The sequence below is a fragment of the Perca flavescens genome, chromosome 5, assembly GCF_004354835.1.
Source record: "Perca flavescens isolate YP-PL-M2 chromosome 5, PFLA_1.0, whole genome shotgun sequence".
NCBI classification, from domain to species: Eukaryota; Metazoa; Chordata; class Actinopteri; order Perciformes; family Percidae; genus Perca; species Perca flavescens.
In genome coordinates, this window is record NC_041335.1 from 19,328,475 (window position 1) to 19,351,065 (window position 22,591).

General features: G+C 38.3%; 1 protein-coding gene across 1 annotated transcript in view; it reads left to right on the forward strand.

Annotated features, from left to right (window-relative positions):
* The first annotated feature begins 343 nt into the window (after positions 1-343).
* The window catches only part of unc5ca (unc-5 netrin receptor Ca), a 104,418-nt gene continuing 82,170 nt past the window's right edge, over positions 344-22,591 (forward strand). The window contains exons 1-2 of the mRNA XM_028579138.1: positions 344-356; positions 515-751. Of these exons, the coding sequence (XP_028434939.1) occupies positions 344-356; positions 515-751 (250 nt within the window). The remainder of the gene's footprint in view (positions 357-514; positions 752-22,591) is intronic.

A 22,591-nucleotide genomic window follows, 5' to 3' on the forward strand; every position in this document is an offset into this window, starting at 1 on the left:
AATTCCATGAGGGAAGGTATATGACGTGTGGAGATTTGGGATGTGTGTGCTTTGGCTCCTGAGCCTCTGCAACCTGTGGTTACCCATAACTCCCTTCTCTGCGTAGGTTCACAGAGACATTTGTGTATTTTTGCAGAGACAAAAATCAGAATCTTTTGTGTGGAAATAACTCCAGCCATAAGGTATCTACAAATGGACACAGCATAAGCTGCTATTTAAATTTGCATTTTATGGCTCAGTGGAAGAAAATTGTAACCTGTCCAGGTCACCGGCTTGAGACACAGCAATTATTAGTGATCAGATGAGACTGACATTGTCTCATACACACTCAGTTCATGGGACAATGCTGCTCACTGGTGTGAATCGCAGAACAATAATTAACGAATAAAAGAATGCAGCATTTCCTTACTGAAACCACTTTTGTCCCTGTTTGTCCTGGACAATCTGGAAATCTGTGATAATACTGAATAGCAGTGACTCTCGAAATTAACCTTTTCTTTTCCTCCTTTCACAGTGAGAGATGATGATGATTTCCTGAGTCTGAGTGAACTCCCGGAAACCTTCCCCTCCGACCCTCCGGAGCCCTTACCTCACTTCCTGTTTGAACCCGAGGAAGGCTACATTGTCAAGAATAAACCTGTCAATCTCTACTGCAAAGCAACGCCTGCCACGCAGATTTACTTCAAGTGCAATAGCGAGTGGGTTCATCAGAAAGACCACACTGTGGAGGAGAGGGTGGACGAAAACTCAGGTGCGTGTATTCCAGCACACGCACATCACATCATGTACACACAATCATGCACTCAGATCTAATCAAAGAGTGCAGTAGTGCAAAGAAAGTGGACGGGTCAGATCATACTTTGAAAAAATGAAACACTGTTTAACTCAGAGTAAAATAATAAGCATGAATGCACTGCTGATGTTGGCACTTTACTGGTAAACATCCAACAGGTCGGCTCACAATATACATGCATTACAGTTTTTTTCGATTGCTAAACGACACTGGTCATAACTGAAGCCACATGTGCAAAACTCTAACCACGGTCTGCATTACCAACAGTCACCTGAGCTAAACAGTTCACATCACCTGCAAAACTCATTCCTAACAACACAACTCTTCACACACGTCTCAGAAGAGACTCAGAGCAGCCAAACTCTATGAACAATCCTCATCTAGATAACACACACTGTCACTCAGAACACACTGAGAGTAAAAACACTAGCATCAAACACCAATACAGAACTACAAACTTTTCATCTTTACAGTTTGTATAGTTTAAGTGACTTTACAGTAATCAATATTTGCTATAAGAAATATAGATATATAATATATAATAAATTATTTTCTTTCCTTTTTTATTTTATTTATTATATAAGTTTTGAGGTAAACAAGAATGAATGAAAATCCTCAGTTTGCTTACCTATATTACTAGGTACATAATAGAGAGTTTTTACGTAATCAACAAAATGGATGTCTTCTCTTGTTATGAACCTACATTATCTCTAAATACAAATGACTGTGGTGTTCCCATTGCTTACGCCTCCATTACTTCGTGAAAAATGGTTAAGTGCGCAGTTTTACTACAGCAAAGGAATTGTTTTTCACATTTTCACAACTGTGTATATAACCTCAGAGATCTTACCTGGACATATTGGTATCTTTGCTCTTTTACCTGTTCACTGTTTTTCTCAAACAGTACAATGCATAATTGTTTCATTCTTATTTGGTGTTTCTTTATTTCCCTATATACTGTATATACAGTATGTGTTCACTAACAAGTCTAAAACAAGAAACCATTGCTATCAGCAGTGTTTGATAGACCAGACTGAAATTTATTCTGTTTTGAATGTGTGGTTAACAGTTTTGACAGCAGTGTGTTAGCATTTGAACAAACTGCTGTAGATCCACATAGTTGTGCAGGTTGTGGTTAAAGGTCCCATGGCATGAAAATTTCACTTTATGAGGTTTTTTTAACATTAATATGCGTTCCCCCAGCCTGCCTATGGTCCCCCAGTGGCTCGAAATGGCGATAGGTGTAAACCGAGCCCTGGGTATCCTGCTCTGCCTTTGAGAAAATGAAAGCTCAGATGGGCCGATCTGGAATCTTCTCTTTATGAGGTCATAAGGAGCAAGGTTATCTCCCCTTTCTCTGCTTTGCCCGCCCAGAGAATTTTGCCAACCCATGAGAGAGAGAGACATCATGGCTTTCAAACGAGCAAAGTGGCAGTCGGTCAAGGCCACACCCCCACCCTCCACCTTGCCCCCCCTCTCTACTCCTCAATAGCTACAGACACAGAAATGGCACATCCTAAGGAAAGCTCATTGTGGGACTGGCTCTAGTGGCTGTTTTGGGAAAGAGACTTCAGATACAGTATTAGGGGACCACTAAGGTCTATATAAAAGCATCCAAAGGGCACCATGTCATAGGACCTTTAAAGCCATGGGATAAGTGTGTAGAGTTTTGAAAACTTTGTTCAAGCAATGAAAAACAAACTAGTCCTAGAGTTTGGTCCACATGAACTGCTGTTGTGAGTTTAGCAAATGTTACTCCAGTTTTGCCCACTGTCATCTAGCAATTGAAAAAAACTGTAAGGGACTGTTGTTATTTATTTCAGGGGCCACCGGAGGGTTTTTTGGATCTTTAATCAAAATAGACCTGACCCTCCCTTCATCAACAAAAAAATTTGGATGACCATCCAAATTGAAGTGAAAAAAAGGGATGACCCTCCCCAACAATTTATTGATGCATTCTGTACTGGTTTGCGCTTGGCAAAGATACCCAAATAGCCATTGTTTTTTTTTACAGCCATGGCTTATGTGACTAAACCTCTGCATTCTCATTTTACACATCACACTCCTCTGTTATGGTGTGGTGGCCATTTCAGTAGATTTACTCACTTTACATAGTTGTGGAAACACAATAAGCATGGAAACTAAATGCACACCTCCTGCATTACTGCATTACTTCAATAAGTTACTCATCTAATAAACTAGTATTCACATGAAATAAAACAATAAAACATTGAGACCATTCAACAAAGGACACTGGGAAATTACAAATTCAACACTGGTTGCTATGGACTCGTCACTAGGCTTCCTCACTAGGCTTCCTCAGTCATTTTAGCATAATAGGTAAAGCTGCCAAAGGTGAACATTATCCAAAACTCCATTTCTCAGACAAGCCTCCCCTATTTCCCTCCGGTGGTCCATTCCATAAATACATATTTTATTTCTATAAAGGATGTTACTTACTAGACTATTTGTACTACATGTGTCCTGATGAGCAGACCATTTAAAGGTATTTGAACACATCTAAGGTGCACCGGTAAATTAAAATCAAGTAATTTTTTTCCTCTTTAAAGTTGAAGTAATAATCTCATTTAAATAAAAGTTCTTTTTTAAGTCACTATCTATCGCCGAGTGATGTGAAACACAATGTTGAACACAACGGTGATTGAGCCTATGGCCAACTGATGAATGCCCTTTCATTTGCAGTATTATGAACTGGTTGTCTGTGGCGACATTCCCAAGAAAAATCAAAAGCGGTGTACAGTTAGTGACGTGTTTTCCATCACCCAGCAGTGGTTGGTCTGCCAGAGTGGGTGGGTAATTCTACCGATTCGGTGCCATTTGTGATTGAGGGGGATGAAACAATGACCATTAAAATCTTAAGCTTTTTTTTATTTGATGTGACAAAATAATGTGTGTACTTGACAGAAAATACCTTTTCCCATCTTAACGTAGAGTATTAACTTATTATTCTGCATTATTTTCTCAAACAAGTCCCAATTTAATTCAACCCCGTCACAGTCATTTTGTTATTCAACTATTAATTTTTCCTATAAGCTTGAGATCAGCTTCTGGCATAATCTCACAGTTTAGATGTCCCTTGTAAATAATGGCATATTGTAATTAAAGAGAAAATCAAGGAAAACTAACCAGCACCATCCTTTCCAGTTTACGATGAAGAAATTTCTAATCCAACTCCACATTTTCGCTAGAAATGTGCAAGAATGCTGTGTAATTCCTGACAAAATTTAAATAGACTTATTTACCCTGATTTAATACACACAATAAAAACACTATTGATGTTATATTTTGTGTATTTAATACAAAAATGTCAAAAAATAATCTCGTAACCGGGCTGAATGCATCGCAACAGGGTTGAAAATCCTGTAACAGGGTTGAGTGAAAAGCATCACATGTGATATGTTTTATCCTTCTTTTGTGAGATCACTCACATGTTGCCATTTTCTAAACATTTTTAAACTTACTGTCAACATATCTAAACAATCTAGATGAAATCTAGACAGATTAAAACACATTAATAAACTAACAACAGTTACAACATTTAATTGATTTCAGAGAAATATCCAGAGTAATGGCAGGAATGTCTGAACATTGAGCAAACATCTTAACATTATAGCTAAGCCTACAGTTTGTTCACCATTTTCTAGGGCTGTGCTCGATTGAAGAAATTCTTAGTCGACTAACACTCATTCAGTTGTATTGACTAATCCATTAGTTGATTTAATCGACAGATCTGTAAATCTTAGTTTCTCCACAAAGAGTCATGCAAAAGCACCACTTTAATTCTTGTGTTTACCAGAGATGTGCTCGTACGTTTCTTGTAAATAAGTCATTCAGCATGAAAAAAGCATTAAAAACATGACTAATCGACTAAAGAAATCTAAGTTGACCAAGACCAAAATGACCGATTAGTTGACTAATCGACTAAGAGGGAGCAGCACTACCATTTTCACTTACCATTTTTAACTTATTTTCAATAATTCCTTGTACTTTTAGTTAATACTGTAAAACCGTAAACAACAAACATTCACATCAACAAGAAAATATGATTGGTATTAAGCAATATACATTAAATATTGCTAAGATTTAACAGCTTTTCAACCCTGTAACAGCCATTCAACCCCGTAACATTAAAAAATGTGATGGGGTTAAATGTGATAGGGTTGAAGATTTTGTGCTAATCTGTTGCTAATTCGGGATGCTAGCAGCTACCAGTGTGCCACATGGCCTTATTCAATTCAGACATTGTTATACTTCATAGCTATAAAAACAATTTTTGGTAAAATCTTCTTAACTATGAATTTCCCGCCCAACAGAGTTGAATACCTGAGATTGACAACGCCCATATGTGCTTAAAAAACATGAAATATTTATAAAAAGTGAGAGAGCAGATTACCACTTGTCACACCAGGCTTCTCTGAAGACTTTTATGATGTGACTTCCTCATAAATTTTGTCCAAAGGATCAAACCATTATTTCATTGTGAGTGGGGGAATTGTTGCAAGAAATACAAGGACAGGGGCAAAAGCCTAAATTTCTCTGACAATAAAATGTCTTTTGCTGAGAAAAGGGAGCATATACAATTAATTTAACAAAAAAAAAACATTATTATTTAACACTGTGTACTCAAAATGAGTCACGCCATTTGCATGATGGTCAATGGGGACAGGCAAAATTCTTAATACTCTTAAGAAAAGCAAACATATTAGAATATATAAGTATTGAAATTCATCTCTGTTTAAAATCATATTCTCTACTCCATATTAACAACATGTAACACTTTGAAATGTTGTAATTTAAGTGTAGTTTGATAACTGTTCTGAAAAGTTATAACAGTAGTACATCTTGGGACACCGACACTACTGAAATGTCACCAAATCTGTAGAATGACCCGGGTAGGTGGAGCTAACGCAACAGACTCGCTCTTAAACTCTCCTGTGTGTAAAGCGGTGTACTGTTTTTTTCGGTCTCTGCTAGTGTTGGGAGTAAACGGTTACTGTGGCCGAACAAATAAAGAAAAGAGCCAATACTACAGTCGATTAAACTTAAAAAAACATATAAGCCATAGGTGCTGCCAAAGAGAACGAAACAGAAATCTTCGAGATTGTATCTTTAAGTTGACCTCTTCGCCTGCATATTGTTTATGTGCCTGACAATAATGAGATTCCACTCTTTGTGATATAAAGTTGTCACACATCCAGAAAATGTGGTCAACATTTTTCCCAGGTTGTCTCACTGGTGCACTGTGAGCAAACAGGTTAAACCGATTAATCAGATGTTTAGTTATTTGTGCTGAAACCTAGGTCCCATGTCAGACGTGTGTACACAGCTGCCTGCATCACCAATGTTGTACTGCAATGTTCACAGGACAGGTTAATAGGATCCACAGTGATGTACTGGACTGCAGCCAAAGTTCCACTAGTGTCACTTGACAGCACATGGTATTATTCTACTGGCTAGGTAATGATGAATCAGGCTGTTGCTTTGGCAGGAAGACAAAGACATACACAACCTGTTTTTTTAGAATTAAGGTTGACATGAGCTCAGTTTATTGGTCTCCACCTGCTTGTTAATGAGCCTGAGTCCCCAGAGCGGGTGATTAAACACAGGCTGAAAACAGTTTGAAAACTCCTAATATATAGTGCCTGCTCAATAAAATACACAGCGGGGTCAACAGTAGCACAAGTCAGCACAGTTGTGGCTTAAACACTATGCTTTTTTTCTTGAGGCAGGTGAGCAAAATACATAGTACATATTTTATGCGCTCACTCTTTGATATCTGTCAGTGTGTATATTGTGCAATTGTGAGGAAGCAGAACTTTTGACTCGGACTCAACCCAAGTTGACACATTGACTTGCCCACTGAAGATTTCCCCTTGTATTACAAAGCAGACCCTGGAGGCAAACATTGTGCTGTGTGTATAGCTGTGTGTATAGCTGGGTGTATAGCTGGTATGTATAGCTGTGTGTGTGTGCGTGCGTGCGCGTGTGTGTGCGCGTGAGCAGTACAGTTTGATCTTCCCCCTGATTTAGCTGTCACACATGAATAGTCAAGGAAGAGGAGAATAAATGCAACAAAACCTGCAAGAAGTAAACATGAGCAAGGTGAAACAACAGGTATAGAAAAACACACACAGAGGCGCACACAGTGGTAAAGAATAGAATACTGTTATAGTCTCTGTTGGAGGGAAGGTTTCATGTCACACTACAGTATACATCCTTCTCACCCTAGTTCATTGTCTTTCACCCTGTATACCTTGTTTGATTCCCTAAACATGTTTCATTTTTCTTTTCTCCCTTTTTTTTTTATCTCTCTCACTGGTTTCTCCCAGTCCCACATTTTTCTGAATATTAAATCTTCTTTAGCATATTTCATTTATCTTTCCTTTGTCTTGCTCTCTTGTGTCACTTTTAAATTTAATTCTTTCTTCTTTTTTTCTTTTGAGTTATCTCCAATCCTTGTTCTTGATCTCCTAAAAACTGTATGTGTCCTGAGGAAGTGTTGCATCAAATCACTGACTGCGAGAAAGATTGGAAGGTGAAATTAATCTCTTTTATTCATTAATGTGTTGGTCGGTATTGCTCCGTCCGATAGTTGGTACATGTCTTTCTTTCACAGCCTTTTGTGGACTTCCATAAGTGAAATGTGAGAGATGACTTATGTGTATTTACAAGAGGCATCCAGTATCCTCCTTCCAATCTGTCTCTTTACTTTTCTGTCTTTTTTCCCTCCCATCTCTCACTGTTAATTACTGACATCACATCACGCGCAGCTGCAAGTCATTTATTAGTCTCCCATTAGCCGTTCATTTGCTAGCTGCTGGATTTCCAGACAGCGTGTTATTGAGAGGAAATTCTGTTTAATTAACGACCCATGGATTTAGGCTCTCATACTGTATGTGATGACACCATGAGGTCGTTCAAGGATCAGGATCACCCAGTCAGCTGACAAACCATCTGTGTATTATGAACAACATCAAGTCCAATTTATTCTTGACTTAAATTTCGATGGATGTCTTGCAACCACATTAACAACAGTTATACCATGGTCTGGGTCAATACTCGATTCTGATTGGCTGCAGGGTGTCCATAACAAAGTGATGTAGGACACCTACTAAAGGAGTTTCGGTGAAACAAATGCGCTACATTAAAACAAAAAGGAAATGTGAATCTGTTATTTCCAACTCGTCCTCTGAACACCATAGGATGTTGGTTGGGGTGGTGGATGGGTCAAACAATTCAGGACTTTCACCCCGGAGGCCGGGGATCACGTCCCGCGTGTGGTGTTTTGTTTCCCCGTTAACCGTCCCGTTATTGTCGCGCGTTCCCTGCGTCCGTCTCCCGGGATTTGAGGCGTTCTTTCCCCGTTGTTTTTTTCCTAAACCCAACCTCCGCCATCCCGTTATTGGCCGTCTCCCGGCGTGTGAGGTGTCCTCCCTCACAGCCGTCTGCCGGCATGTGAGGCGTCCTCTACCCATTGTTTTTTTCCTAAACCCGACCTTCGTATAGATGGTTGCCATTTCGTGCTGGCCACCACGAAAAAAACGAGATAAACGTGTTGTTGTACACAAATCAATAGATTAAAAATAACGTGACAATTTCACGAACTGCCGTGATACCGTGTTGCATCTCACATTCTGTTCACTGTTCAGGTCGCTACTTCAGGCTGCGGCCGACAGTAACGTTTCACATCGCGGATAAAATTGTTGGTAAAAGTCGTTTTGTTGTTTTGGGGATAATGACATGGCTGGATAGCTAGCTTGTCTTCTTCAACATACTGTCAAATTATTTTTACTGTACACAATGTTATTGACTTTGGATCTTGCTAGCATAGCGTTAGCTTTCTGGCTTGTAGCTGAGCGGATTATAAATATCTCCCGTTGCTAAGGGAGGCAAGTTGTATCTATTACTATTACTATTATTACATGTCATTTAGCTGACGCTTTTATCCAAAGCGACTCACAATTCAGTGCTTTCAACTCTGAAGGTTCAAACTCCAGACAACAAGTAGTAAGTGCAACACTAGCTTTAAATAAGCAAAGCTACAAAGAGCCATATGAAAGTGCAGGTTCAAGATTTTTAATTTTTTTTAATTTTTTTTACGTTTATCCGAGGTGTAGTAGGAAGAGATGTGTTTTTAACCTTTGGTGACGATGTGTAGGCTTTCGCCCATCCTGATGTCGATAGGGAGCTCGTTCCACCATTTGGGAGCCAGGACAGCGAACAGTAGGGATTTCGTTGAGTGATTAGTTCTCCCTCGCTGTGAGGGGGCAGCAAGCAGGTTGGCTGGACCTGGCCTGGATATAAGCTGGGGTTGATCGTGGCCCTGTATGCAAGTACTAGTGTCTTGAAGCGGATACAGGCAGCAACTGGTAACCAGTGAAGAGAGCGGAGGAGCGGTGTATTGTGAGAGAACTTGGGGAGGTTGAAGACAAGTCGAGCTGCTGCGTTCTGAATGAGCTGCAGGCAGGCCAATCAGGAGGGAGTTGCAGTAGTCTAGACGTGAGATGACTGAACCAGAACCTGAGCCGCCTTCTGCGTTAGAAGGGGACGTATCCTTCTGATGTTATGTAGCAACTAGTATCGGGTTAGTTAGTTAGTATCTAAGGTCCTTCCTATTCCTATTATCCTACTTATAGGATGAGAATGATTGTTCCAGGTATTAGTCAAACCATCAGGTGTAACCAGGCAAACAGCATTATTGTTTGTAAAAACTTTAGATTTCGATTGTGAAACTAATTAAAATATAAACTAATATTTAAAAAATATGTTATTTGGCAAGTGACTGTGGTATAAGCGGGTTAATGTCCTTCGAGGTGTCCATTGTCAGGTATTAATGGACTTTGCGTCGGACTGCCTCACCGTCGTCCATTAATACCTGACAATGGACACCTCATCGGGCATTAACCCTTAGCTACATATCTCATTTTGTGCAAAACTTAAATTTGATAATTCCATTTTAGAGTAATCATACTTTCTGCCTGTTGAAATAACCCTCAGGCATAGTTAAAATATGGATTTGTTTTTTAATGTTTGATCTGCTTTAGATATGGTTTAATTTACGCTTAGTTTATATTTTACAAAGCCATCATAATGTCACTTGAATAAAGAATTGATTGGCTGCATGCTACTTTGTACTACTCCGGACACTTAATATCTTAAGCACACCATAATCCATACAGATATACTCATGCAAATATAATGAATACATAGATAAACTGGGAACATTATGCAATATCAAGAGCTTTTGAGGTTTGGAGATGTCTAGAACTGGAGCATTTTCCAGGAAAATGGCTCTTTGCGTTTAAATTTTTAAAATCTATTCATGGTGGGTTTTTTTTGCATGAATTTACAATCAACAAAGTTTTCTGCAACTGTACTATTTTATTAAATGCGTTATTCTCTGAGCTAAACTGACAGTCATGCAGTGCAAAAAACTCCTAATATAATGGGAACAAAAGACAATGTGATTATCAAGAGATTATAATACTAGATATATATTACGCAACACAGTTCTAATGAATCAGAAAACTGCTGTAGGTCTGTGCTTGGTGAATGCACACTGTGTGTGTGCACTGTTTATGTTCATCAGTGTGAAAACCTGAACTCAGTAAGCTGTTTTCTCCTCTTTGTTTCCTGCTGTTTCACAGACACAGCTGGAAGCTATGGCCCCCATACTGCTTTTATTATCTTTGTCTTCTCACTCCCTCTATTCCTCTCTGTCTCTTCCTCTCCTTTTCTTCTTTTCCTTTCTCTTTGCTCCATGCTGTTTTGTGCTTTACTCTAATTTCCACTGACTGAAATTGGAGAGAGCAGAGGTGGATGAAACCTGAGCTTGACGAAAGCAGTGGAGAGAAGTAGGGGATGATGGAGGGATGCTGATGGAGGGTGCCTTTGAGAGGGCTGGAAAGGCCAACAGATATCAGGGATTCCCACTGAGGAGAAAGATGATATGAATCCCACTGTGCACTTTTCTTTCTCTTCCTCACTCACTCCCACTCTCTCTTTCTCCCCGTGTTTCTCATCCTTTCATACAGGACAAGGACATTCAGCTAGAAACAGTGTTCATTTAAACCTGGGGATGAAGATAAAAGAAAACACAAAAATAAAAATGTACATACAAAACATACATGAAGTTTTAAAGTCACAAAAATACAGTTATAAAGTTTTTCTTGTCAAACAGAACGATGGAAATACAGTTGTTGTTTTATCGCCACATGGTGAAAAAGGAAAGAAAAACAAAATAAACTAGAGTTATTAAAATAACAGGGATGAATTAAAGAAGGTTGAATGATAGGAACAATGTGGAGGAAGGGCAAAAACGACAGGACAAACATTACAATGTGTTTTGTATCATGAGACACAAAACTAACACTATCACTTTGTATGAAGCTTTGATGCATCACATACGACTTCATAATGCATTACGATATATTCTAATAACAGTCATAAGGAACCATGAGTATGACTGTAATAGTTCATAAGAAGTAAATGGACCTTTTTCACAGCAGACATGTTAACATGCTTTTACCAGCAGGAAATCCACAGGTGTAATTAATAACATTAGCAATGGCTCCATTTCATTTAGTGCCACCCTGCCTCCTGTTATTGTATTGTACATGCTGGCATGCTAGAAATTAATAATGAGACAATTACAAAAACTAGCGACCATTAATGTTATTTGTTGCTTTTCCTGCAATGACATTAAAAACGTCTTTTGCTTGTAATTTTGAGTATAAGATTATCCCTGTCATTTTAAAATAAAATAAATCAAGTTAAAAGGGCACTTGGAGAGCACAGACCTCCGCCAAGGCCAAACCCAATCTCACAATGTTAACGAAAATGAGACAAATTTCTGTGTCTGTCCAGTGATTCTGATTTTGGTCCCTTAACGTCCGTCCCAGTCAGATAGTAAGTGCCGTAAACACATTCTTTGTAAATCTTTACAATCATTCCCCTAAAGAATCAAGCAGGCCTGCCTAGCACAACTAAAATGTTTGTCAAAACAGGTAACGTAAGCCTGGCAATGTATCTCTGTTGATCCAAACTACAATATCCTTGACAGAGGTAGCTAACTTGACCTGCCACTGTGGTCTCCATGCCAACCGGCCTCTTCCGGCACCTCAGCCAAAGTAGGAAAGGAACATTTAATAAAGTACTTTAGAGTACATTGTATGCACTTTGTGCAAAACAAAGTCTGATTCATTCATAATGCTGAAATAGTCATTAGATAGTTGCATGCTTGTTCTCATTTCTGAAGGTTTGAAGTATGGACGCCACTGTAAAGCTACTCAAGATGGGCTTCTCTCATAGTCAGTCTGTGGTTGATCACATGATGAATAAGTGTGGCCCTGATCTCATCAGTGATGGCTCTCCTTCTTTCTCTTCTTCCCTTCTCCTCCTCCTCTTGCTCTTCCTCCTCCTCCTCATTGTCGTCCACTGTCTCTCCCTCCTCCTCCCCTTGCTCTCTGTCTGTTGTTGGCATCCATTGTTCAAAACAGGTAATCTGACCTTTGAATAGACCTATACTAAAGCAGTGATTGGTTAGTGCTCAGTTAAGCATAATGTGTTTGCACATGTGAGGAGTGTGTGTGTGCCCGGGTAAATAAGTGTAGCATTTTGATTGGTTGTGTTTGGAAAAAGAAAGCAAGTCACTTCCTGTTAGATTTTTGTCTTGCACTTTGAGTGAGAGGTTTCAAAAAGATTTTGTATAGAAGCAGTTGGAAAAAACTGAAAAGCAACCTGCTCTCCTCCAGAGAGGCCCTTTAATACAGTAGAATTATTAGCAGTAAAATTTGCTAAACGTGCTTACCATATCTTTATCTGAATTAATTTGACTTAAGGTGAGAACCAGCATAATTTGTCCAGATAGCATATCTTATTGCAAAGGGCATTTCCGCTGTTTGCTTAAGCAACTTGCGTACGACCTCAGTGTATCTCTATTAGCCTTGAAGAGGGCTAATGGCATATTGTGTACTAGGTTACTTACTTTGTCTCTATTAGCCAAAGTGTGAATGGTTATTAGTCTGCTAGCACTGACCTGTGACTTCACACACACACACACACACACACACACACACACACACACACACACACACACACACACACACACACACACACACTATTGGCACACACAGTATTGGCTTGGGTGATTTGTGACCTCTTTCCCTCCTTTGCTGCCATCTCACTCGTATTGATTTCCTCTCGTCTTTTCCTTCGTCTCTCCTCCTTTCTCTTCCTCCTAATGTTTCTCTTCTCTCTCTCCCTCTTTCTGGCATCATTCTCACTCTCCTCTACCTTCATTCCTTTAGCTTTCTCACCTTTATCCTTTATTCTCCTCCTCCCAGCTCTTTTGCTCATTTTCTCCCTCTCTTATACTGAGATTGTTCGATTTAAATTATTAACAACCATCAAGATTTATGAAGGAGGTCAATTAGCTTCTGTGTCAGTGACTCCTGATATGCAAGACAGATCTGTGTTTGTCTGTATCCATTTAATACAACTATGTTTATTGGCTGATTGCGTACTTGTGCTGTGTTTGTAAAGGATAATGTGTGTGTCTGTGTGTGTGTGTGTGTGTGTGTGTGTGTGTGTGTGTGTGTGTGTGTGTGTGTGTGTGTGTGTGTGTGAAAATGCAATTCTGTTTGTTTGTGTGACTGTTTGGGTGTCTATTAGAAGTAAACTGAATTTTGTGTCCTGGAATGTCCTGGGTCACTACCTCTTTAGAGCTACTGGAGGACATGATTGTGTTCACTCACTGACATTCACATGTATACGTACACATCACACACACACACACACACACACACACACACACACACACACACACACACACACACACACACACACACACACACACACACACACACACAAACACACTGGAGAGGAACTCAAACATGGACCAGGAGGGACTGTGATGATCAATCAATGTCAGAGTGGGAGCCATTAAGAGTACACATAGACACACATGCATACAGTCTACTTTATGTGTTGAGTGTCTTCAGTTGGTCACAGACCAGTGACTCTGTTCTGTCAGTGTCCTGGATGATTTCCCCCTGTAGGCGAAGAACTCAGTCAACCCTTGCTCTCTTCCTTTCTCACAGTGTCTCTGTCATCCTGTTGTCATTTTTCTCTTACAATCTTGTTTCTGCCTTTCTGTCTCCATCTATACTCTCTTTTCTTATAATGTGTATGTAATCATTTATAGAGGCAGCTCTCAGGTAATATACCATGTCATTTTGACTCAGCTGTCAAACTTATTTTGGTTTTGCATATTTGTGTTACATTTGATCAATATTGTGTATGGATACAGTGTATCTTGGGCCGGTTTCACGCTGATAAACTGTGACTAAGCTTAGATCTACTTCAGATAGATGTCTAAATTTGTTGTTCAAAGCTGTCTAGTTCTGAACTATCTTAGGTAGGACAAATTTGCCATGAATTCTGGGTAAATTAAAGTGCTCATATTATGCTTTTTGCCTTTTTCCCTTTCCTTTATTGTGTTATATATCTTTTTTTGTGCACGTTATAGGTTTACAAAGTGAAAAAGCCCAAAGTCCACCCAAAGGGACTTACCATCTTCCAGAGAAAACACTGTTCACAAACTGCTCCAAACAGCTCTGTTGTAGTCCAGCCTTTACTTCTGTGACGAAGGTGCGTCACTTTGTAACACACGTTATAATGCTCGCCTAGTTGCTAGCGTGGCACGCCCTCATACTCTGCAACTGACAAGCTAGCAGTACTTACTGCGCATGTGTGACTCCCAACAAAGATGGTACAGAAGTGAGATGCCTCACTCTGTAGCTAAAACAGAGAGCTCAACACACACTGAAAAGAGGAGCTGCAGCAATGTGCAGTACAACAAATATATGGTGTTTTCTGAAAATTAAACAACATAAACCTATTCTGGTACAACCTCTAAATACAATTATGAACCTGAAAATGAGCATAATATATACTTTAAGACTTTTTTGCAAAATATAAAACATGGCTGACCGAGCAACAGCATCAAACTGCCCAGCTCCGTTCAGCTCTGTTCATTCTTGCAGAACATGTTGTACAACTTTTAGCTCCATCCAGCTCTGTTCATTCCAGCAGAACATGTTGTACAACTTTTACAAAGATATTCATTTGGAAAGTTTGAGTGTAATCTCGGCCCAGTTCAGAGCTGCATCAGAGCTGAGATGCTGTGGCAGGGCTCAGGTCTTCTGCTAACTCATCCTCACTACAGTCTCTATAAACTGTTCCCCTTCTCATTACTTGCTTCACAATATTATGAGCTAACAGTGTTGGGCAAGTTACTTCCAAAATGTAATACATTATAGATTACTAGTTCCTGTCATTTGAGAGTAATTAGTTATATTACAATATTACTGTCTCTGAATTGTAATGCGTTACACTACTTTTGCATTACTTTTGAGTTACTTTCACCAAAATAACAGCGGAAGTTTAACTTGGCAGCTAGCTTGTGAATTTAGCCACTGGATCAATAAAGTCTCATCTTTATCCACTTTAATACATCACAGATTATTCATAATATTTTGTATAATTAATATGAATATGCAAAGTAACTAAAGCAATAAAAAATAGATAAGTAAAACTTACAATAGGCAAGTAGGAGAAAATGAAAATACTCAATTAAAAGTACCTTACAGTTGTGTTGAAGTACGGCATACTTGTAAAATGTTTGTTTAAAGCACTTGAATAAGAAATTCATGTTGTTTAGTTTAAAACAGTCTAAAGGGAATTGTCAATTATAGTGTGATTAAAACTCACTATTTACATTATTTACAGTACTTGATTACAGCTGATATGTGAAAAGGTACACAACCTTATTTGTTTAACAGTAATTTAGTTTTACTGCGAACCGTTGCAGGAAGTGCTTTTATTTTGAAGTAGCCTACACGGAAGTTGTCGGTTGTGTACCTTGTGTACTCTTGCTAGCTTACTGAGATGCAACTGTTATGCATGTCTATGGATGCAACCTATGGATACAACATGTTCGTCAAGCTAAGTTGCTCACTTTATTATTTGTAAAACTGCAACTGTAATAATTATTACCGTTCATGACCGAAACATATTGAACAGTAAATGGTCACAGTAAAAGACAAGCCTTTTTGGTCGTCAAGCCATTCCACTACAGGCAGAGTTACTCTCCACCGCTGATAAACTGCAATGATTTACGTGTAAGTAAGACTAAACATTAATTCCCGACATGTTTAAATCTGTCAGCAGCTCGGACACACTGCTGTCCGAGCTGACGTACCGTCACCTGTTGGGACACAGATGTTATGAAATAATACTCACGGCTTTTTTTTTTCCGTGAACAATTGATTCGCGGTGTTGGGAAATTCTTAAAAAATGTTGCGTTAAAATGCGTTGTAACTCGCGTTACTGAGATTGTAACGGGTAATAATATTACCGAAATTTAATTAGTAATGCGTTATATTACTGCGTTACAGCAAAAAGGAATACATTACTGTAATTGCGTTACTTTTGTAACGCGTTACTCCCAACACTGTGAGCTAATTATGAGCCATGTTGTTGTTTGGTGCCACTGGCCAGCAGGTGTCACTGATTGTTACCATGGAAACATGGCTCTCTGTCCTGAGTTAGCCTGGAAGGGAGGTTTAAAATAAGCCAGTTTGGATTTTTGGGTATCTCTTTATCTTGCATTAGGCTAATCTAAGTGGAAAATTAAGACTGGCCTAATGCAATAGACCATTGTAAAATATCTTTGTGAAACCAGCCCATGGTGACTATGAAGGCCATAGCTTATGATTCACATCATTGATGTCTCATCCCTGTATGGAAGCATCTACATTTATTATGTTTAATTTTTTCCCTTTAATCTGTCGCCCATCTCTAGGTATTTACAATTAAATCTGTTAGTCTTTTAGCAGCATGTAATTATTAAGACAACAAATTATTTAGGCTTACTTAATTTACTTTCTATTAAAACAGCTTCATCATACTTTTAATTGTTTACACAAATGTAAAACTAAATTGCATACACCCATGTAATTTCTGGGTGAAATATATTTGGCATTCAACACATTTTTAGGAGTTAGTTTTTAGTAGTGACTGTGGTAGAAGGTTTGTGGTAAAGCTACAAAGCCTGAATTAATCCCTGTAGGGAAATTGTGTTTTCACTTGCAGCTCCTCCACAGGTGGTAGGTCACAAACACTTCAGTAGAAACTTGTGTCTCTACATGTATATAATGTTAATTCAGTGGCTCAATTTCAACTTAAATGGAACATCATGCACTTCACAGTTGAGGTGTTTGTTGCAGGGCTGTTATTGTGTTATGTAATTCATCCCGAGGATGAATCTATTCTGACCTCATGCCTTTGTCTTTTGTCAGACTCTCTCTCTGTGGCATTGATGAAATAATAATAGTGTTGACTTTTTCTGTATCCTCTGTTACTTTTCCCTAAAGGCCTATCTGCTTGACCTGTCACTGATCACATTTAAACACCACAACGCTTTGGAGTGCTTCTCCGTCTGTTTCCTTATCTCTTTGGTTTTCTAAACCATTTAGCCTCAAAACCCTGTCTCTGTTCTCAAGTCTGTCCCTGACTAGCTGGCTTTCTTTCATTATGTATCTCTCTCTAGATTTTTCTTTCCATTGGATTCAAATAAATGTCTTTTGTTTAGAATTGTCTATGCCATCACTGAATTTGTGTTGGTTTGTTCATCTATGTATTTCTGTCAAAGCACAGTGGGCAATATACTGAGACAGAGGGGAACAGAAAACATATTTATAAAAAGAGACAGAAAATAGACCTACAAACTGTTTAACAGCTAGGGAAATATGAAAATGGCAGGAAACGCATATTTTGGCTGCTAATCTGTGACATGGACAGCATATTATTTCGTTCCCATTGCATTGTCACAGTCAAATTATGAAAACGTTGAATCAGATGGTTGAGATTGAAATGAATTGCCATATGCACAACACAAATATATGTTTGTAAATATTTCTAATTAAGAACAAATCCAGTTACAACAAGTCAATTTTGTTGACATTGTGACGATTAAGTAATTGACTCAGCCTACGTTTGCTTTTTGTTATACTGGTTTGAATCCATTTTAAGAAAAAATGCTTTTGCGCTTTCCTTATCACTTCTGTGGAAAAGCTGCTTATCATTATCTGTTTTTATCCAACATTTCTCCAGATTTGATAACATAAAAAAAAAAAAACTCCTGTCTGTAAGCTTCGCTGACACATCACCTTAATTTGAGCTGTGACAAATAAAGTTATAGCCTTTGCAAACAAAATTGTCTAAACTTGTTCTGAATGGTGCATTTAAAGGGCAATTCAGTGTTTTCTTTTATAATCTGGGTCTTATTTAGGCAGTTTTAGGCAGCCATCCATTCATATTGGGTATGATAACAGATTTTTAAGATGGTTAATTGTAAATATTTGGTGGATGTGGCAACTCAACTGAAAAGGGAGTTATGGCAAGTAACATTAAATCACCAATTATATTAGATATTATAATACTTGAATGTGAACATATACTTTCTGGTATAATAAGGTATTTGCTGCAAAAAAGAAACCTACCGGTTGTGTGAACCATGCCTAAACCATTGCATCACACTTAGGAAGAGGTACATTTTTGTGGGCATGTATAGTAAGACAAACTGCTATATATATACCCACAAAGGAAATAATTTGTATACCTCTACTCTGCAACCTGTTTCTTCTGTGTATGTTTACTCCAAGTTCCCATTTTTCAGAGAAAGTCCAGACCTGACAAAGCACATTCGCCAACATTTGTACATTTACTCCCTAGCTGGCAAGTAAACTTAGTTATAAGAATTGACACTTTAAACTAAGAGGAATATTTTTGGGGCTGTGCGCAGTTTCGTGATTGATAGAAATGTTTTTGACAGTATCCTCTCGTCTTGATACTCATCTTCCATTTTTCATCTACTTCTTTCCCCTCACCTCCCTCAGCTGACAGCAGTGGTTTTGTTGATGTAAAGCACTGTCATGCTACAGAGACCCAAAATTCCACGCTTGTCTTCTCATAAGAGAATGATGTGAATGCTCTAAGCACTGTATCTAAACAAAATAAGACACAGAGTGATCTGGGACTTTTTAAGCCTCAGGTAATTCAGTCGCTCTCTGCCCAACAATACCAGCTTCCTCAGCTTCACATTAGCGAACAATGGAAGCAACAGTGGCTTTATCGGTTTCAACAGTACAACTCCAGATCCACTGACATCTATCTTCTTTATTTATAGTCCCACTTTTTTGTTTGTTTGATATATTTGTATATTGACATGACACTGAAAGAAAAAAAGGGAATCTGTTCTCATGTAGGATGTAGATAGGTGTACATGTTTTGCAGATCTGTGGTGTCAAAAGTTTGACATTATGACTGAATTCTTACAGGATGAAATATTATATTTAACTGTATGACGCACCTTCTTGCATCGCATTACATTTTGTTTTCATGTAAACACAGTGGAACTCAAAAGGGATGTAGTTCTTCACAAAGGCACATATGTTTATGCTGCATCAATAACTTTCAACATTAATGTGTAATATGTAATATTTTATCCCAAAATGTGGTGTCATGCATTGGTTTTGGTTTTCTTCCTTTGGTCGGAGAATTGGGATTGACGACGCTGTGAGAGAACAGGTTCTGTATTTTTTTTTATATTTATACCTGTATATTTCAGTTTCAGCTTTAGTTACTCTTTGGATTCAACTATTTTGGATACAGGTATGTGCCGCCAAGAGGAATGATGTTCCAGTTCATCTCCCTATGCTGCTTTCGCAGCGGTACTTCTTTCCTCCTGTTAAAAGTCTTTGCACATGCACACAACCCATTACAAACCCAGTTATGTGTGTATACACGGCCCTGAAATCAGGTTTGTCTCGCAGAAAAAAACTAGCTTCTTTAACCAGTTTTCTCTAATTCCTGATTAACAAAGCAGGATGTTTAGACAATGTTTAAGAAAGTCAGGTTACTGATTGCTGATCAGGTTTCTGAAGCTGACATTAAAAGATCACTTTAGTGCTTGTTAACTCATTTCACAGCTCTTTTGGCCTTCCATCCACAATAAGCCGGCAGTGTCAGATTGGTGTATCTTTTTGGCTTCATCCGCACTGAGAAATTGAACACATTTCATCATTACACCCATTGATTTCCCCCGCTGTGAAACCAACTTGGTTCTCCCTGATGCTCTCTGTTTCACTATATAAGTCCTGTTCTTGTTTTGTTTTCCTTCTTTGTCTGTTTTCTCATATCCATGTAACCCTCTCTGCTCTATTGTGTCCTCTAACTAATATCTCCCCATTTCAAAAAACGCAATACCTTGCAACACATGGTTTACCTCTCATTCACCCACTGACATCCCCAACTCTGGCATGTTGCAATCATCCAACTAAAGTATAATTCAATACTGGCTTCATTCACCTGGATAAAAAGTGAATCACCTATCAATGAAAAACTGTTTGAAAGAAACTATGCCATTTTGTGGTCATCTTCTAGGAACAAACTGTAAATAGTATTAATTGCTTGCTTAATTGTAGTTTATGAATGAGAGAATGTAGTTGAAATTGTGGCACAAATGACTACACATGAAGTACACATGATCAGTGACATCCCTCAACACTGTGTTGGGTGCAGAGTTAGCATCCAGAGGTCAGCTCAGTATTGTTAAGTCATAATTTTACATTTGTAAATACATTTATAAATGTATACACTACTTTTGAAGATGAGCCAATCCACATTTATTTTACATACTCTGTTAGTACTGGAAACTTGAGATGCTTTCTCCGTGTTGGAGCTTTTTGGTCCGCTGTACTTTAAAAAAAAAATATATATATATATATATATATATATATAATAAAAATAAACAATTTGTCATCATTTATTTAATTATCTGAATCAAATGTATACTTTTTTCATCATTTATGATTAATTTCTACAAATTCTTAGCTTGGCTTTTTACTGCTAATAGTTTTTTATCTTAGCAGAGTGATGTAAAAACTTTACAGTTTTTTGGGCACAACTGGAGTCACATGTGCAAAACTCTAACTACAGTCTCCACAGCAGCAGTTCATGTGGACCAAACTCTAGTTCATTTTTCATTGCTTGAACACAGTTTTCAAAACTCTACACACTTATCCCATGACTTTAACCACAATGTGCACAACACTGTAGATTTACAGCACTTTGTTCAAATGCTAACACACTGCTGTCAAAACTGTAAACCACACATTCAAAACAGAATAGATTTCAGTCTGGTGCCTATCAAACACTGCTGATTGCAATTTTAGCTGAAAGCCTAAGCAAGTGTCTTACTTTAGACTAGTTAGTGAACATATATGGTATTTATACAGAGAAAGCTCAGAAAGTCTTTTTTTGTATACAAACACCAAATAAGAATTAAACAATTCTACACTGTACTGTTTGAGAGAAACAGGTAAAAGAGCAAAGATACCAACATGTCCAGGTAAGATGTCTGAGATTATGTACACAGCTATAAAAAAAAAGTGAAAAACACTATATCTTTACAATAGTAAAACTGCGTTCTTACTGTTTTTCAGAAAGTAATGGAGATGAAAGCAATAGAAACACCACATTCATTAGTATTTAGAGATGATGCAGACATCCAATGTGATGAAGAAAACCTGCCACATGATGCTGGAGAGAGGCAGGATTAGTCACACTATTCGTTGTTACTGTTATGTACCTTTTAGTTTTTTTTTTTTCCAGTAATTCCATAAATTACTAGAGACAAAATACTTTATTGAAGAAAACTGCTGATTTTCATTCCTTCTTGTTTACCTTATGTAAAAATTGGTATGCTATACAATCTATATTTTTTCCTTGAATAAACTGTTGAGTAGTGTCAAGTAATTCAAATTGTTCAAACTGTAAAGATGAGAAAGTTTGTAATTTCTGTATTGGTGTTTGATGCTAGTGTTTTTACCCTCAGTGTGTTCTGAGTGACGGTGTGTGTTATCTCAGTGAGGCCTCTGCATACTGTTTGAGACGTGTGTTAAGAGTTGTGTTGCTTTGAATGAGTTTTGCAGGTGATGTGAACTGTTTAGCTCAGGTGACTGTAGGTAGTGCAGACTGTAGTTTGAGTTTTGCACATGCGACTCCAGTTGTGCCCACTGTCGTTTAGCAATCGAAAAAAACTGTAAATGTACATATGGTGTCTATTTATTTGTCTTCAGCACAAGCCTGCTCTTTATCTCTTACTGTGTCCCCAAATCCCATGGCCCCGTTCATGTACCATCCCACATGCTTTCTATGCATTTGTTTGAGTCCATTTACCATTACTAGCTCTTTGGCTCATTTTAAGTGTTCACTTTAATTGCTTTACTTCCCGCATTACTTGTTGTCCTTTTTGTCTGCACATTGAGTTTTTTGCCCATTCCTCTGCCTACCTACTAGTTGTTTCAGCTTTAGTCCTGGGTTTCTTGCTGGTCATAATTGCCACTATAGCTGCCATTTTCTTAGCCTCTACTCTCTTGCTGTGTCCCTTGCCCATTTTGTTTTAAACTGCGAAGCCATAACAATCTCTCCTGTTTGCTAGTTTGCTCAGGCGCTGATATTCACAGTAGATTTTTATACCGTCTTTGCTCTTTGCTCTTTGCTCTTTGCCCTTTGGCCTTATACCTTTCTCCCCCCTCACTGGCTTTTATTCCTTGTTGTACCAGCAGTAGCTTCCACAAGCCTTTTACTCTCTGCCTTACTTTTCTCTTTGCCCTTTGTTTCATCAATGCTATTTGAATTGCCATTTATTTA